Source organism: Scomber japonicus, chromosome 24, assembly GCF_027409825.1.
Source record: "Scomber japonicus isolate fScoJap1 chromosome 24, fScoJap1.pri, whole genome shotgun sequence".
NCBI classification, from domain to species: domain Eukaryota; kingdom Metazoa; phylum Chordata; class Actinopteri; order Scombriformes; family Scombridae; genus Scomber; species Scomber japonicus.
In genome coordinates, this window is record NC_070601.1 from 927,453 (window position 1) to 945,065 (window position 17,613).

A 17,613-nucleotide genomic window follows, 5' to 3' on the forward strand; every position below is an offset into this window, starting at 1 on the left:
TTAGAAGCAATCTGTTTACTCATCTGTGGTATTAAATAATTCACCAACCAAAACAAAAGAAATTTAGTAAAAACTGGTTTGCCAAATCATATCAGCCAAGATGATTCTACACAGGTTTAAAGTGTATCTTCTAACAGGGGTGCTGCCAGGGATTTTGGGCCCCATAAAAAGATATTGCATTGGGCCCCACCACCAGGCACAAGCAATGCCAACCATGCAACCTGGTTTGGAGGCAGGACTGAAGAATAAACTCTATTTTTTAATGAGTACAGTTTAATTGAAATATTATTTTAATGTCTATTAATAATAAACAATGAACATGTGTTCTAAAAATATCTTTGGGCCCCTGTCAGTCATGGTCCCTTAGATCTGGTCTTCTAATATCATTCCGATTTTAAATATTCATCTGTTGAACAGGTTGATGAATCCTGACCTGAGAGTTTCCAGTGTAGAGTGTGGACTCTTTAGTCCATCAGAAAGCTGCTTCACTCCTGAATCTTGCAGGTTGTTGTTACTCAGGTCCAGATCTCTCAGACTAGAGGACTGGGAGCTGAGAACTGAGGACAGAGCTGCACAGCTTCTAACTGAGAGGTTACAGTCAGTCAGTCTGAGCAAATAAAAAGGAAGAAAGATAGGAGTTATTTTTCTTATTATTCTTTTTCGTTGAAAAAAAAGCAGAAAATTTAAGTGATGAATAAATCTAACTACCTGTTTACTTACAGTGCTTTGTTGGAGGCTTTGACCACTGGCAGCAGCCCCAGAAGAGCCTCCTCTGAAGCAGAGTATTTCTTCAGGTCAAACACATCCAGATCTTTTTCTGATGACAGTAAGATGAAGACCAGAGCTGACCACTGAGCAGGAGACAGTTCATCTGTGGAGAGACTTCCTGATCTCAGGGACTGTTGGATCTCCTGCACTAGAGAACGATCATTCAATTCATTCAGACAGTGGAACAGATTGATGCTTCTCTCTGCAGACAGATTCTCACTGATCTTCTTCTTGATGTACTCAACTGTTTCCTGATTGGTCTGTGAGCTACTTCCTGTCTGTGTCAGCAGACCTCGTAGGAGAGTTTGATTGGTCTGCAGTGAAAGACCCAGGAGGAAGCGGAGGAACAAGTCCAGGTGTCCATTTGGACTCTTTAAGGCCTCGTCCACAGCACTCTGGTAGAAACGTGTCTCTGCAGATTCTTGTTTAGTTTCAGACTTCTGGGATGTTGTTTGTTCTTCCAGCAGATTGACTCCAGACTTGATGAATGTCAGATGGACATGAAGAGCAGCCAGAAACTCCTGAACACTCAGATGGACGAAGCAGAACACCTTGTCCTGGTACAGCCCTCTCTCCTCTTTAAAGACCTGTGTGAACACTCCTGAGCACACTGAGGCTGCTCTGATATCGATGCCACACTCTGTCAGGTCTGATTCATAGAAGATCAGGTTGCCTTTCTGCAGCTGCTCAAAAGCCAGTTTTCCCAGAGACTCAATCATCTTCCTGTTCTCTGGACTCCAGTGTGGATCTGTCTCAGCTCCTCCATCATACTTGATGTTCTTCAGTTTGGCCTGAACCACCAGGAAGTGGATGTACATCTGAGTCAGGGTCTTGGGCAGCTCTCCTCCCTCTCTGCTTTTCAACACATCCTCCAGAACTGTAGCAGTGATCCAGCAGAAGACTGGGATGTGGCACATGATGTGGAGACTTCGTGATGTCTTGATGTGGGAGATGATGGTGCTGGCCTGCTCCTCATCTCTGAATCTCCTGCTGAAGTACTCCTCCTTCTGTGGATCAGTGAACCCTCTGACCTCTGTCACCATGCCGACACACTCAGGAGGGATCTGATTGGCTGCTGCAGGTCGTGTGGTTATCCAGAGGCGAGCAGAGGGAAGCAGTTTCCCCCTGATGAGGTTTGTCAGCAGCACATCCACTGAGGTGGACTCTGTAACATCAGTCAGGATCTCAGTGTTGTGGAAGTCCAGAGGAAGTCGACACTCATCCAGACCGTCAAAGATGAACACAACCTGGAACTCTTCAAACCTGCAGATTCCTGCTTCTTTGGTTTCAGTAAAGAAGTGATGAACAAGTTCCACCAAGCTGTACTTTTTCTCTTTCAGCCCATTCAGCTCTCTGAAAGTGAATGGAAATGTGAAGTGTATGTCCTGGTTGGCTTTGTCTTCAGCCCAGTCCAGAGTGAACTTCTGTGTTAAGACTGTTTTCCCAATGCCAGCCACTCCCTTTGTCATCACTGTTCTGATTGGTTCATCTCTTCCAGGTGAGGCTTTAAAGATGTCTTCATGTCTGATTGTTGTTTCTGGTCTGACTGGTTTCCTGAATGTTGTTTCAATCTGTCTGACCTCATGTTCATCATTGACCTCTGCAGTCCCTCCCTCTGTGATGTAGAGTGGTGTGTAGATCTCATTCAGAAGGGTTGGGTTTCCTGCTTTAGCGATCCCCTCAAACAAACACTCAAACTTTTTCTTCAGACTCGATTTCAGGTTATGCTGGCACATGGCAGGAGATTCTGGAAGAACAAAAGAACCATTACAAAAACTTTGTTGAGTGTGCTGGAAATGAAAAACAACCCTTTCATTTCTCAAAGAATAAAGAAGTAATTCCAGTGCACTGATGCAAATATTTGATTCCTCAAATTCTTAAGCATTATAGCTCGATTTTGAGAGCACACACTACGTACTGTTCACAATACATATCACACATTCTTCTACATGTTAAAGATGCCATCTTTGGGAACTGTCTTGTTGATTGAATAGGGCCAAGTAACATAGTTGTTCAATGGCTGAAAAGCTGAAACGTGTGGTACCTTCTGCACACTTTATGCATTGGTGGTCAACTCTGAGGTCACCAAGAATTTGAAGATATATCACAAGTATAATGACTAAAACATAAAGCTTTCAGCCTTTTTGCTAATGGGGTGGGACACTATTAAGATGTTTTGAGGTTGTGGGTTGAATCTTCAGGGTAACTAAGACTATTTTGAAGTCCAACTGTTATAAATTCCCTTTGTCAGAGATAAAGATAAAAGATAAAGATACCCTAATTAATATGTTAATTGTTGAATCTAATAGAATTTATTATTGTTGACTTACATAAGTTACTAATTTGAGATAATGCACCCTTTAATTTGAGTCTGTTTAATTCATGCAGTTACAGGGCAGCTAAGTTTACATTATTGGGGTCCTCAGGCAGTCTATCGGGCAGCTATGTTTACGTTTCCGGGTCCTAAAAAGTGGGGTGTAGGAAACACGTGATGTGATGGGAGCGTGTATTACCTGTTGCTGAAAACTACACATAAAGAAGTTGAAACGAAAGAACGGTGTCCTTATTCCCTAACCGGAGTACGCTCACGGGTGAAGAGTCCCAGCACAACAACAACAACTACAGTTATCACATGAATATCTAAAACCAACACTGACAGTGAAAACCTTGGGGAAACATCTCAACTTCCATCCCTGGATACAGATGGGTATTCCTCTTATATAATTCTCTAATTTAAAGAAAACTCATAAATCCAATCCACTAGTGCCTGGGAATAAGTCAGTTTTAATTAAGTATAAAAGCATATCATCAACCAAAGCTTTAGGAATGGCAAACATGGGCTTTATTTTTAATTCCTAAGTGAAACTCAAGACAGGTGAAGAGGTCTCCACTGTAGTCAGAGGGTATTCTGATAAAAACTTCAGGTCAAAGGTAGTTTCCAATGTTTTTCTATTAGCTTACTTGATGTACAATTTTGCCAAGATGTATAACGAAGAAGGAATTTGCTGAACACCAAAAACTTAGCAGTGGACCAACTTAAAATTTCTGGATATTGAAAAATGTTTAGATTTACAACAATTCAAATTTAAGTGCAATTCAATTTGAGTCTCTATTGTTTGACCAGACTTTATAGAAATCCTCTTACTGCTCTGCAGACAGTCAGCCAGCTCCTCCTGCTTCATTCTCCTCAGGAAGTGCAGTGTGATCTTCAGAAATGCATCTCTGCTCCTCCTCCTCTGCTCTTCCTCCTCTGCTCTTCCTCCTCACTGTCCAACACCTCCTCATCCTCCCTCTGACTCTCTAAGCATTCTGGGTAATCTGGACTCAGAAGCTTCTGCATCTTCTTCAGCTCGTTCTTCACAAAAGTGACTATGTTCTCCTCCAGCAGCTGGAACAGAATAATATATGAATGACACAATCAAACTAACACCATGAAGCAAACATCAGATCCATGTTGGACACACTGACAATCCACTGGTCTACAAAGTGCAGCATGGAGATGATTGTGAACACAATAGATGTAAAAGTAGTTGTTGTACATATACAGACCATAAATATGGAGTCCAGGTGTGTTTGATGCTGCTGGGCAGACTGACCACTGGGAACCTCTGAGCTCTCCTGGTCCACTCTGTGGAGGAATCATTAACAATGAGTTCACAGTATGTCTGTCCACACAGAGACAAACACAAGCTAAAGGTCCATCAAGTGATATTTGGATGTGAACAGAGAATCAGATGACTCCCTGTAGTGGTAAAGCTTTACTAGTCCTGCTGATCCTACTGAGAATCAACAGCTTGGTCTGTTTGTAGCTTTCAGCTCAGAGTCAGTTTGGTTTAGTCTCAACAGCTCTCACTAACCCTCCATGAAACTCTCCCTCACTGCACACTGCTGAAGGCATATTGAATTTGAATTGGTTGAATACAAACAACAACAAACTGAAATGATCTAATTACCAACATTATGGATCAGAACTTATATATTACAGAAATATCAATAAATTGTGCAAATCTCAAACAATCCAACTGATAACTGTTTATCCTGATTTACATTTTAACTAATATCATCCTGATTTTAATACTGAGAACAACTTACTTTAGACCAGATGAGTGTTGTTGTTTAAAATCAATTAAAAAATCATTTGATCGGTCGCTCTTGAAGGACACACAGCTATGTTCAGGTTCAGGTCCAGGTTCAGGTCCAGGTCCAGGTCCAGGTCCAGGTCCAGGTCCAGCAGAGTCTGGTCTGTCCTGCCTCCTTGTTGTTCTACACAACACACACAGAGCTTTGAGTGTGAATAATGATGGTGGAGAACAGTGATGGACAGTTACAGATCCTCATCTCACCTCTGAGCTTTGGTCTGGCTGTCATGTTCCCCACACAGAGAGCGTTTAGAGGGAGGGACTCCCTCCTCTCTGTCCTCACTCTGATCCATGCTGCTGAAGTCACATCCACATCAGTCACACACACTTTCTACCTTCATCTGGAGAGGAAACACAGATCATCCTTTACATCATTTCTCCTGTCACATCCTAAATATCAGCTGCTCCTCCTGTGATTGGCTGTTATTTTCTGTTATATATCAGTGTGAATGCAGCCAGACAGCAGTGTGAGGCAGAGAAAGCTGCCATCAGCTGCTGCACTTCTACTATCAGTCCACTAGATGGCGCCATGAAGCTGCAGTGAAGTGAAGAGCAGCACACATGATGCATGGAGGAGGATTTACATTCACAGACTCATACTGACTGAATCTGAGAGGAAGCTTCACTTCCATTCATATTCAGTGAATTAAACACCAATCAACATATAAATAGTTTTAGTTATCTTTGAGTTCTCTTTATGTTGTCACATTAGTAGTGAACATACAAACACACATCTATTCAATGATAATAATCAGACCACATTTACTTTGATAGGACTTCTTTTACAGTAAATACAACCTTGTTAAACAGCAGCAGATGTTAGATCTTAACTGCTGTGAGACATTTAACAATAAAGTGAAACTGTTTTATAGCCTTTTTTAAATTTAGTAATTTATTTTTTCCAAATTGTACATAAAGCTGACAGTGTTGTAATGTGGGGATGACTTATGTGAATTTCTCTGATTACAAAGATATATGAACCAATAAACACACACATCATCACTTCCTGTCTAACTGCATACACCAGTAATAACTACTTTTAAACCAAGAACACAATTAGACTGAATGAAACAAAGCAAACTTACAGTTAACAGTCCAAACTGCTGAAGACAAAGACTCTCCACTCCACGGCTGTCACTAAGGGTTTTTATCACAGGTGAGCTGTTTCCCGATGAATCAGAGCTCCACCTGTAGAGGAGGCGGGACAGGAAGGAAGACTCACTACATGACCACAGTTGATGGATGGTTTTCTATATTTATTGTTGTATTGATGGTTTCTCAGTGTTTAGAATAAAGAATCATCATGACGTTCATGTGAAGAGAAGCTGAACGTTACATTTACATTCATGAGATTTAACACATTTAACTGAGAGGTCATTGATCTCATTGTGTTATAAAATAAAAGGTGATAAAAATATAAATGATCCATTAAAACATGTTTTCATCCACAGACGCCTCAATAAACATGAATTATTATCCTTCACAAACAACCTGAGTATCAAGTTTCAGACTGAAGTCCAGTTTCTTTGCAAGGATCTGATATCAGGTTCTGCTTTTATAGTTTTACATGAGTTGATGTTTAATTAAAACAGTCAGACTGAACAGTGAGGACCAAACAGTATCAACTGTAATGTGAAGTGTTGAGTGTAATACATTTACATGAATGTCATATCTCTGCAGCTCTCTGCTGTCTGGACCAGGTCTGTTTAAAAAAGAGCTTTAGTCATCTGAGAGGAAGCTTTACTAATTAATATTAAGTGAATTAAACACCAATAAACATGTAAATAGTTTTAGTTAACTTTGAGTTCTCTTTATGTTGTCACATTAGTAGTGAACATACAAACACACATCTATTCAATGATAATCAGAGCTCATTTACTTTGATAGGACTTCTTTTACAGTAAATACAAACTTGTTAAACAGCAGCAGATGTTAGATCTTAACTATGTGAGACATTTAACAATGCAGATAAAATGTCATTTGGTGTAAAGTGAAACTGTTTTATAGCCTTTTTTAATTTAGTAATTTATTTTTTCCAAATTGTACATAAAGCTGACAGTGTGGTAATGTGGGGATGATTTATGTGAACTTCTGAAAAAAACTCTGATTACAAAGATATATGAACCAATAAACACACACATCATCACTTCCTGTCTAACTGCATACACCAGTAATAACTAATTTTAAACCAAGAACACAATTAGACTGAATGAAACAAAGCAAACTTACAGTTAACAGTCCAAACTGCTGAAGACAAAGACTCTCCACTCCACAGCTGTCACTAAGGGTTTTTATCACAGGTGAGCTGTTTCCTGATGAGTCAGAGCTCCACCTGTAGAGGAGGCGGGACAGGAAGGAAGACTCACTACATGACCACAGTTGATGGATGTTTTTCTATATTTATTGTTGTATTGATGGTTTCTCAGTGTTTAACTGTGTGCTGTTAGAATAAAGGATCACATGACGTTCATGTGAAGAGAAGCTGAACGTTTAAATTTATGAGATTTAACACATTTAACTGAGAGGTCACTGATCTCATTGTGTTATAAAATAAAAGGTGATAAAAATATAGATGATCCATTAAAACATTTTTTCGTCCACAGACGCCTCAATAAACATGAATTATAATCCTTCATAAACAATCTGAGTATCAAGTTTCAGACTGAAGTCCAGTTTCTTTGCAAGGATCTGAGATCAGGTCCTGCTTTTATAGTTTTACATGAGTTGATGTTTAATTAAAACAGTCAGACTGAACAGTGAGGATCAAACAGTATCAACTGTAATGTGAAGTGTTGAGTGTAATACATTTACATGAATGTTATATCTCTGCAGCTCTCTGCTGTCTGGACCAGGTCTGTTTAAAAAAGAGCTTTATTCATCTGAGAGGAAGCTTTACTAATTAATATTAAGTGAATTAAACACCAATCAACAAGATGTAAATATCTTTATCTTATATTTTATAATTTAGTAGTTTCTGTTTTTATCTATTTGTACATGTAGCCAGTGTTGTAATGTGGTGATGGTACTTATGAATTTCTGATAACAGAGAAATATGAACCAGTATACACGTTATCACATCTTGTTTAACTGGAAATATCTTAATGAACCAACACAAATTGAAACACACTGACCTTCATGACATCCTCTGACTGTCCCTTTGCATCAGTTAATACAATACATTTAATTTTAACCTTTCACAGGAGACTTTAAAGACTTTAAGTTGGTAGAAACAATGTTAAAAAAGTAGATTTAATTTGATTCCTGAGAGATGAAGAAAGGAAATAATCATCAGCTGTTCATTAATCATGTTTGATTCCAGTAAATCAATCATTTAACAACATGTAGGTTTATCCTCCAACATGAGAGTTCTTCAAACTTTGTGATGAAATAAAAACATCAGACAGCAAGAAACAAAGCCTGGAGTTACTAAAGAGGAAGTTAAAGTATGAAACAAAGCAAACTTACAGTTAACAGTCCAAACTGCTGAAGACAAAGACTCTCCACTCCACGGCTGTCACTGAGGGTTTTTATCACAGGTGAGCTGTTTCCTAATGAGTCAGAGCTCCACCTGTAGAGGAGGCGGGACAGGAAGGAAGACTCACTACATGACCACAGTTGATGGATGGTTTTCTATATTTATTGTTGTATTGATGGTTTCTCAGTGTTTAACTGTGTGCTGTTAGAATAAAGAATCATCATGACGTTCATGTGAAGAGAAGCTGAACGTTTAAATTTATGAGATTTAACACATTTAACTGAGAGGTCATTGATCTCATTGTGTGATAAAATAAAAGGTGATAAAAATGTAACTGATCCATTAAAACATTTTTTCGTCTACAGATGCCTCAATAAACATGAATTATTATCCTTCATAAACAATCTGAGTATCAAGTTTCAGACTGAAGTCCAGTTTCTTTGCAAGGATCTCAGATCAGGTTCTGCTTTTATAGTTTTACATGAGTTGATGTTTAATTAAAACAGTCAGACTGAACAGTGAGGACCAAACAGTATCAACTGTAATGTGAAGTGTTGAGTGTAATACATTTACATGACTGTCATATCTCTGCAGCTCTCTGCTGTCTGGACCAGGTCTGTTTAAAAAAAGAGTTTTATTCATCTGAGAGGAAGCTTTACTAATTAATATCTAGTGAATTAAACACCAATCAACAAGATGTAAATATCTTTATCTTATATTTTATAATTTAGTAGTTTCTGTTTAAATCTATTTTTACACGAAGCCAGTTTTGTAATGTGGTGATGGTACTTGTGAACTTCTGATAACAGAGACATATGAACCAGTATACACGTTATCACATCTTGTTTAACTGGAAATACCTTAATGAACCAGCACAAATTAAAACACACTGACCTTCATGACATCCTCTGACTGTCCCTTTGCATCAGTTAATACAATACATTTAATTTTAACATTTCACAGCAGACTTTAAAGACTTTAAGTTGGAGGAAACAACATTAAAAAGTAGATTTTATTTGATTCCTGAGAGATGAAGAAAGGAAATAATCATCAGCTGTTCATTAATCATGTTTGATTCCAGTAAATCAATCATTTAACAACATGTAGGTTTATCCTCCAACATGAGAGTTCTTCCAACTTTGTGATGAAATAAAAACATCAGACAGCAAGAAACAAAGCCTGGAGTTACTCAAGAGAAAGTTAAAGTATGAAACAAAGCAAACTTACAGTTAACAGTCCAAACTGCTGAAGACAAAGACTCTCCACTCCACGGCTGTCTCTAAGGTTCTTTATCACAGGTGAGCTGTTTCCTAATGAGTCAGAGCTCCACCTGTAGAGGGGGTGGGAAAGGAAGGAAGACTCACTACATGACCACAGTTGATGGATGTTTTTCTATATTTATTGTTGTATTGATGGTTTCTCAGTGTTTCACTGTGTGCTGTTAGAATAAAGAATCATCATGACGTTCATGTGAAGAGAAGCTGAACGTTACATTTACATGAGATTTAACACATTTAACTGACAGCTATAAAACATCTTTATATTTGTAAAGTTATGTCTTTACATCAATAACTGCTCTTCATCCTCTGTTACAGAACACATCACAAATGGAAATAATCACAATTATAATCAATAATTTATCAGAGTTTTTTTCTCTCATGAAAAATAAAATAATCAGAAACATGAACGTAATGAACAGACGGCCATCTTTTACTGGTCTAAAGAGGAAGTTTACCAGCTGATATTTCTGTTTGAAATGATGACTGTTTAAAAACCATCACATGGTTTAAAGAAACTGCAGCTCTGTGTAGAAAAGCAGCTTTGTGCTTCAGTTAAAGTTTCATTTTCATCAAACCGACACAGCTTCTCGTCCTTCATCAGTGTGTGTGAGCGTGCAGGCAGCCGTCACGCTTACACGCTCACTAATAAAGTAAACAGTCAGACTGGCTGGACGAGTCTCTGAGTAAAGATGAGATGTTTAGTTGGACGTGAAACCGCCTAATGTGAAACACTCAGCTGCTGTTTGAATGTTTGAAAGCTCACTGACAAACATTAATATCAACTAATCAGTCTGATCAATTAATCCACTGTAAAACATCTTTAGCTTTAATATTATCACGTGACTCAAAGTTAGTTTGTCTCTAATATCATAACAATACAAACACAATGTACTGATGATCATCTTTATTGCTTATTGATGAGCAACTACATTAGAAACTACATTTCAACAATATTTCCAGCACACATGGAGGGTTAGGGTTTATTTTACTGAGACAGTTTCCCGGCATTGATGCTTTTTCTCTTTTCTGTCTCCTGATTGGTGGAGTTATGTCTCTTTGGTTGAATTTGTTGTCTCAACTACACATTTGTTTTATTTATTGTAAAATGGAGGACATCATCTCACTGCGAAACAAATTTACCTGCAAGTCTCAATAAAGTAACCTGAACCTGAACCTGAATCTTCGGCTGTTAGCTCGCTGTCATTCTTCATCCTGCCACCAGATGGAGACAGAATCAGCTTCATACACATATTGTAAGAATTTTGTTGAGAGCTGAAGAAAGGAAATACTCATCAAGCTGTTCATTAATGATGTTTGATTCCAGTAAATCATACCAGTAAATATTATTTCACTCATCTTATGAAAACTTATTTTATTTTGAAAACACATTTTTGCTCTAAAAAAGAGAAAAACATTTCTTTACATATGAATGTTTAATTATTCTCTCTAACGTTTTTGTTACTTATATTTCTGAACAGTCAACTCAAATATATTATATATTAAGTATTTTATCATATTAAGCATAAAAATCCACTGCTCCCCCCCCCCCCCCGGTCAAATGTCGCCATCTGGTGGACATGAGCAGTTACTACAAGCAGAGCTGCAGACTTGAATTGATTTAAACTTGTACTTTTTTGATTTATGAAACTACAACTCTCTCAATGAATTCATACTACTATGAAGTACTAATACTGTGTTTATACAGCTATATGAAGTACTAATACTGTGTTTATACAGCTATATGACGTACTAATACTGCATTCATACATCCATATGGTCTGATATATCTGGTCTGAGAAAATCTACTTCTTTTTATTTTAAAAAAGGTGTATTATACAACATTCAGTCCCACTCCCACTAGATCATTTTACTCAGTTAAGTTGGGGAAAGAAAGCAGACAGTTCAGATCCAACTGTCAAACTAGGCAGTGCTGATCTAATTTGGATAAATATTCTGTTTCTGCATTTCATATTTCTCATCTCAAATGTTTTCACAAACATATTTTAGTGCATTGTTTTAGAGTATGAAAAAGTTTGTGACCCAGCTGCCATTCTGAAAATGAACCCAGGAAGGACCTTACCTTCTAAATAGTTGTTTTCTGACAAAGTATTGGGTTGAATGTCATATATTGCACCTTTAAATGTGGAAATATGTGACTAACAAACTAACTGTCAGTCATGTAGAAACCATGTTGGCTTTAGAAACTCTATTTACAACAACCAGTGAGAGATCAGGTTGGTACTAAATAACATGAGGACGTTTCTGACAGGAGGGGACTCTCCTTCTTACGGACCACACAGAGACACTGAGGCACCAGGGTTGAACCAGACTCCAAACCCAGCATACAGAGGTTCAGTGAATGTAGTGTTGAAGGTGTGGAGGTGGATCAATGTGTCAGAGGAGACTCTGTAGAAGGACAGAGTGCCAGCAGGACAGTCCACATACACTGCTACTCTGTTAGAGACAGAGGAGGAGGAGGAGGAGGAAGAGGAGGGGATGGATGTTCTTTTGTTATTGTGAATGACAGAGCAACCACTGAAATCAGAGCACTCCAGAATCCAGGACTGATCATTCCACCCAAGACGGCAGTTATCACTGTCTCCTCTCCTGCTGATTCCTCTGTAACTCACTGCTATATTAACTCCAACTGTCCACTCGACCTCCCAGTAATAGCGACCAGTCAGTTCATTTCTACACAGCAGCTGAGCACAGCCCTCAAATCTGTCTGGATGATCAGGATATGACTGATCCTCCTCCACATATGTCATCTTCCTGTTGTTGTCAGACAGTTTGAGTTTTCTGCTCACTGTGTTTGGATCTAGTGCGAGTTCACAGAAATCTGATGGAGAGAACGAGACATAATACAGCTGCAGTTATTGATCTATCATCTGATCTTCATCTTCAGTAGGATGTGAATGAGTGATGTCACAGTTTGAAGTTTGCTTTGTTTTCATGAATGAAATGAAAAACACACTTACACTTCCTCAGACCTGGTGTCAACCATCGGACTCCAGCAGGCTGCAGGCTGAAAGGAGGAGGGGCGTCAGAGCAGCACGTTCTCTTTCAGCATGCTAACATGGACGTTACATGGCTCTAGTCTACTGTTTTATTATTCTCTTCTAATGTGGGGTTGGGCTTTCATACACTCTGATCCAATCTGAATCCACTATCCCAATCCTTTTGAAACCCTGATTGAATCTAATCAGGTTTAACTTTCAACATTTACAGGAAACTTCAGTTAGAAAGAAGAAAAAGTCAAAGATTCAGTTGAGATCTGTGATCAGCTCTGACAGAGAAAATGTTTCCAGCTCTTCCTCCTCTATCACACATTGTCTGTCCATACCTGAGAATGTCCAGTCTCCAGTGTGGATCCTCCAGTCCAGCAGACAGGATCTTCTCTCCTGAGTCTCCTGGATGATTGTAGCTCAGGTCCAGCTCTCTCAGATGGGAGGGGTTGCACCGCAGAGCTGAGGCCAGAGAAACACAGCCTTTCTCTGTGATCAGACATCCTGACAGGCTGCAAATACACAAAACAACACACATGTCACACAGACTGAGAGTACTGCTGTGTGCAGTCACATACAACAACAGTCTCCAAATGAACTAACTAAAACATGAATCAAATCAGGGAGCTGCAAAAAGTTGAGCATTCAGCCAAATGGCAAAAGTCAGCAGCCGCAGAATGATTCAGCTGCATGTTTTTACTTTGTCATTGTGAAAGAATAAAAGCATACTTTTAGGAGTTGTTTGGTGTGTTGAAGATGTTTTTTTAACAACACAAAATCAAGGAACCTCTTGCCACAAAATGTGATTACACCGTGGTTCATCAAAGTATCCACCAGACAGAATAGTCTGCTATTTAGTCTAAAACGAGTGATTGAGGAACCCTGCTGTAATTATTTGTCTGTTGAGTATTTTTTTAACAGTTTTTAGACATAATTAGTAGAAAACTTTGAAACAGGCAGTGGTATTAATGATTCTACAACACAAGAAATCTGCATGGAATGTAATTATCTTACTAAAAACTGACGAATCACATTAGCAGAGACAATCCTACATAGCTTCAAAGTTTATTATCTGATATTCAGATTGCAAATGTTCGTATCTTGAACAGGTTGATGAATTCTGACCTGAGAGTTTTCAGTGTACAGTGTGGACTCTCCAGTCCAGCAGAAAGCTGCTTCACTCCTGAATCCTGCAGGTTGTTGTTACTCAGGTCCAGATCTCTCAGACTAGAGGACTGGGAGCTGAGAACAGAGGACAGAGCTGCACAGCTTCTCTCTGAGAGGTTACAGTCAGACAACCTGGAGTGACAAATTACAGATGACACAATCTGTGATAAAAAGACATGTACTTGTCTAAAACACATCATATCAAGGCAAACAATAGTTTCACTATCTCAGTTAATGTATGCGTGCTGTAAAATGTATAAAGCAGAGTCAAGAAATCTGCAAATTAGAGATCCTGACCCCAGAGGCAGAACCTCATAGTTTAGAAAAATATTTCAAAGACAAACTGTAACTTGATCTGACCTGAGAGTTTTCAGTGTACAGTGTGGACTCTTTAGTCCAGCAGAAAGCTGCTTCACTCCTGAATCCTGCAGGTTGTTGTTACTCAGGTCCAGATCTCTCAGACTAGAGGACTGGGAGCTGAGAACAGAGGACAGAGCTGCACAGCTTCTCTCTGAGAGGTCACAGCCACTCAACCTGGAGAGGAAATTAAAAAAAAAATAGTAGGAAGTTATTTATTTTTGTTGAAAAGAAAGCAGAATATTTAAGCAATGAATAAAGCCAACTATCTGTCTACTTACAGAGCTTTGTTGGAGGCTTTGACCACTGGCAGCAGCCCCAGAAGAGCCTCATCTGAAGCAGAGTATTTCTTCAGGTCAAACACATCCAGATCTTTTTCTGATGACAGTAAGATGAAGACCAGAGCTGACCACTGAGCAGGAGACAGTTTAACTGTGGAGAGACTTCCTGATCTCAGGTACTGTTGGATCTTCTCCACTAGAGAGCGATCCTTCAGTTCATTCAGACAGTGGAACAGATTGATGCTTCTCTCTGCAGAAAGATTCTCACTGATGTTCTTCTTGATGTACTCGACTGTTTCCTGATTGGTCTGTGAGGTACTTCCTGTCTGTGTCAGCAGACCTCGTAGGAGAGTCTGATTGGTCTGCAGTGAAAGACCCAGGAGGAATCGGAGGAACAAGTCCAGATGTCCATTTGGACTCTTTAAGGCCTCGTCCACTGCACTCTGATAGAGATGTGTCTCTGCAGTTTCCTGTTTAGTTTCAGACTTCTGCGATGCTGTTTGTTCTTCTTCCAGCAGATTGACTCCAGACTTGATGAATGTCAGATGGACATGAAGAGCAGCCAGAAACTCCTGAACACTCAGGTGGACGAAGCAGAACACCTTGTCCTGGTACAGCCCTCTCTCCTCTTTAAAGACCTGTGTGAACACTCCTGAGTACACTGAGGCTGCTCTGATATCAATGCCACACTCTGTCAGGTCTGATTCATAGAAGATCAGGTTGCCTTTCTGCAGCTGCTCAAAAGCCAGTTTTCCCAGAGACTCAATCATCTTCCTGCTCTCTGGACTCCAGTGTGGATCTGTCTCAGCTCCTCCATCATACTTGATGTTCTTCAGTTTGGACTGAACCACCAGGAAGTGGATGTACATCTCAGTCAGGGTCTTGGGCAGCTCTCCTCCCTCTCTGCTTTTCAACACATCCTCCAGAACTGTAGCAATGATCCAGCAGAAGACTGGGATGTGGCACATGATGTGGAGGCTTCGTGATGTCTTGATGTGGGAGATGATGGTGCTGGCCTGCTCCTCATCTCTGAATCTCCTGCTGAAGTACTCCTCCTTCTGTGGGTCAGTGAACCCTCTGACCTCTGTCACCATGTCGACACACTCAGGAGGGATCTGATTGGCTGCTGCAGGTCGTGTGGTTATCCAGAGGCGAGCAGAGGGAAGTAGTTTCCCCCTGATGAGGTTTGTCAGCAGCACATCCACTGAGGTGGACTCTGTAACATCAGTCAGGATATCATTGTTGTGGAAGTCCAGAGGAAGTCGACACTCATCCAGACCGTCAAAGATGAACACAACCTGGAACTCTTCAAACCTGCAGATTCCTGCTTCTTTGGTTTCAGTAAAGAAGTGATGAACAAGTTCCACCAAGCTGTACTTTTTCTCTTTCACCACATTCAGCTCTCTGAAAGTGAATGGAAATGTGAAGTGTATGTCCTGGTTGGCTTTGTCTTCAGCCCAGTCCAGAGTGAACTTCTGTGTTAAGACTGTTTTCCCAATGCCAGCCACTCCCTTTGTCATCACTGTTTTGATTGGTTCATCTCTTCCAGGTGAGGCTTTAAAGATGTCTTCTTGTCTGATTGTTGTTTCTGGTCTGTCTGGTTTCCAGGATGCTGTTTCAATCTGTCTGATCTCATGTTCACCATTGACCTCTGCAGTCCCTCCCTCTGTGATGTAGAGTGGTGTGTAGATCTCATTCAGAAGGGTTGGGTTTCCTGCTTTAGCGATCCCCTCAAACAGACACTCGAACTTTTTCTTCAGACTAGATTTGAGGTTATGCTGGCACATGGCAGGAGATTCTGGAAGAACAAAAGAACCATTACAAAAACTTTGTTGAGTGTGCTGGAAATGAAAAACAACCCTTTCATTTCTCAAAGAATAAACAAGTAATTCCAGTGCACTGATGCAAATATTTCGTTCCTCAGATTCATAAGCACTATAGCTCGGTTTTGAGAGCACACACTACGTACTGTTCACAATACATATTACACATTCTTCTACATGTTAAAGATGCCATCTTTGGGAAATGTCTTGTTGATTGAATAGGGCCAAGTAGCATAGTTGTTCAATGGCTGAAAAGCTGAAACATGTGTGGTACCTTCTGCACACTTTATGCATTGGTGGTCAACTCTGAGGTCACCAAGAATTTGAAGATATATCACAAGTATAATGACTAAAACATAAAGCTTTCAGCCGCTTTGCTAATGGGGTGGGACACCCCTAAAGATGATGTGAGGTTGAATCTTCAGGGTAACTAAGACTATTTTGAAGTCCAACACTGACAGTGAAACCCTGGGGGAAACATCCCAAGTTCCATCCCTGGATACAGATGGGTATTCCACTTATATAATTCTCTAATTTAAAGAAAACTCATAAATCCAATCCACTAGTGCCTGGGAATAAGTCAGTTTTAATTAAGTATAAAAGCATATCATCAACCAAAGCTTTAGGAATGGCAAACATGGGCTTTATTTTTAATTCCTAAGTGAAACTCAAGACAGGTGAAGAGGTCTTCACGGTAGTCAGAAGGTATTCTGATAAAGACTTCAGGTCAAAGGTAGTTTCCAATGTTTTTCTATTAGCTTACTTGATGTATAATTTTGCAAAGATGTATAATGAAGAAGGAATTTGCTGAACACCAAAAACTTAGCAGTGGACCAACTTAAAACATCTGGAAATTGAAAAATGTTTAGATTTACAACAATTCAAATTTAAATGCAATTCAATTTGAGTCTCTATTGTTTCACCAGAATTGATAGAAATCCTCTTACTGCTCAGCAGAAAGTCAGCCAGCTTCTCCTGCTTCATTCTCCTCAGGAAGTGCAGCGTGATCTTCAGAAATGCCTCTCTGCTCTTCATCCTCTGCTCTTCCTCTTCACCGTCCAAAACTTCCTCATCCTCCCTCTGACTCTCAAAGCATTCTGGGTCATCTGGACTCAGAACCTTCTGCATCTTCTTCAGCTCGTTCTTCACAAAAGTGACGATGTTCTCCTCCAGCAGCTGGAACAGAATAATATATAAATGACACAATCAAACTAACATCATGAAGCAAACATCAGATCCATGTTGGACACACTGACAATCCACTGGTCTACAAAGTGCAGCATGGAGATGATTGTGAACACAATAGATGTAAAAGTAG

At 39.6% G+C, this 17,613-nt stretch overlaps 1 protein-coding gene across 1 annotated transcript in view; it reads right to left on the bottom strand.

Annotated features, from left to right (window-relative positions):
• The window catches only part of LOC128354587 (uncharacterized), a 42,329-nt gene that overhangs the window by 13,644 nt on the left and 11,072 nt on the right, over positions 1-17,613 (bottom strand). Inside the window, exons 12-20 of the mRNA XM_053314803.1 lie at positions 17,243-17,471; positions 14,473-16,270; positions 14,195-14,368; positions 13,793-13,966; positions 13,006-13,179; positions 12,641-12,687; positions 11,956-12,501; positions 721-1,180; positions 434-607 (exon numbers count right to left, since the gene is read on the bottom strand). Of these exons, the coding sequence (XP_053170778.1) occupies positions 434-607; positions 721-1,180; positions 11,956-12,501; positions 12,641-12,687; positions 13,006-13,179; positions 13,793-13,966; positions 14,195-14,368; positions 14,473-16,270; positions 17,243-17,471 (3,776 nt within the window). The remainder of the gene's footprint in view (positions 1-433; positions 608-720; positions 1,181-11,955; positions 12,502-12,640; positions 12,688-13,005; positions 13,180-13,792; positions 13,967-14,194; positions 14,369-14,472; positions 16,271-17,242; positions 17,472-17,613) is intronic.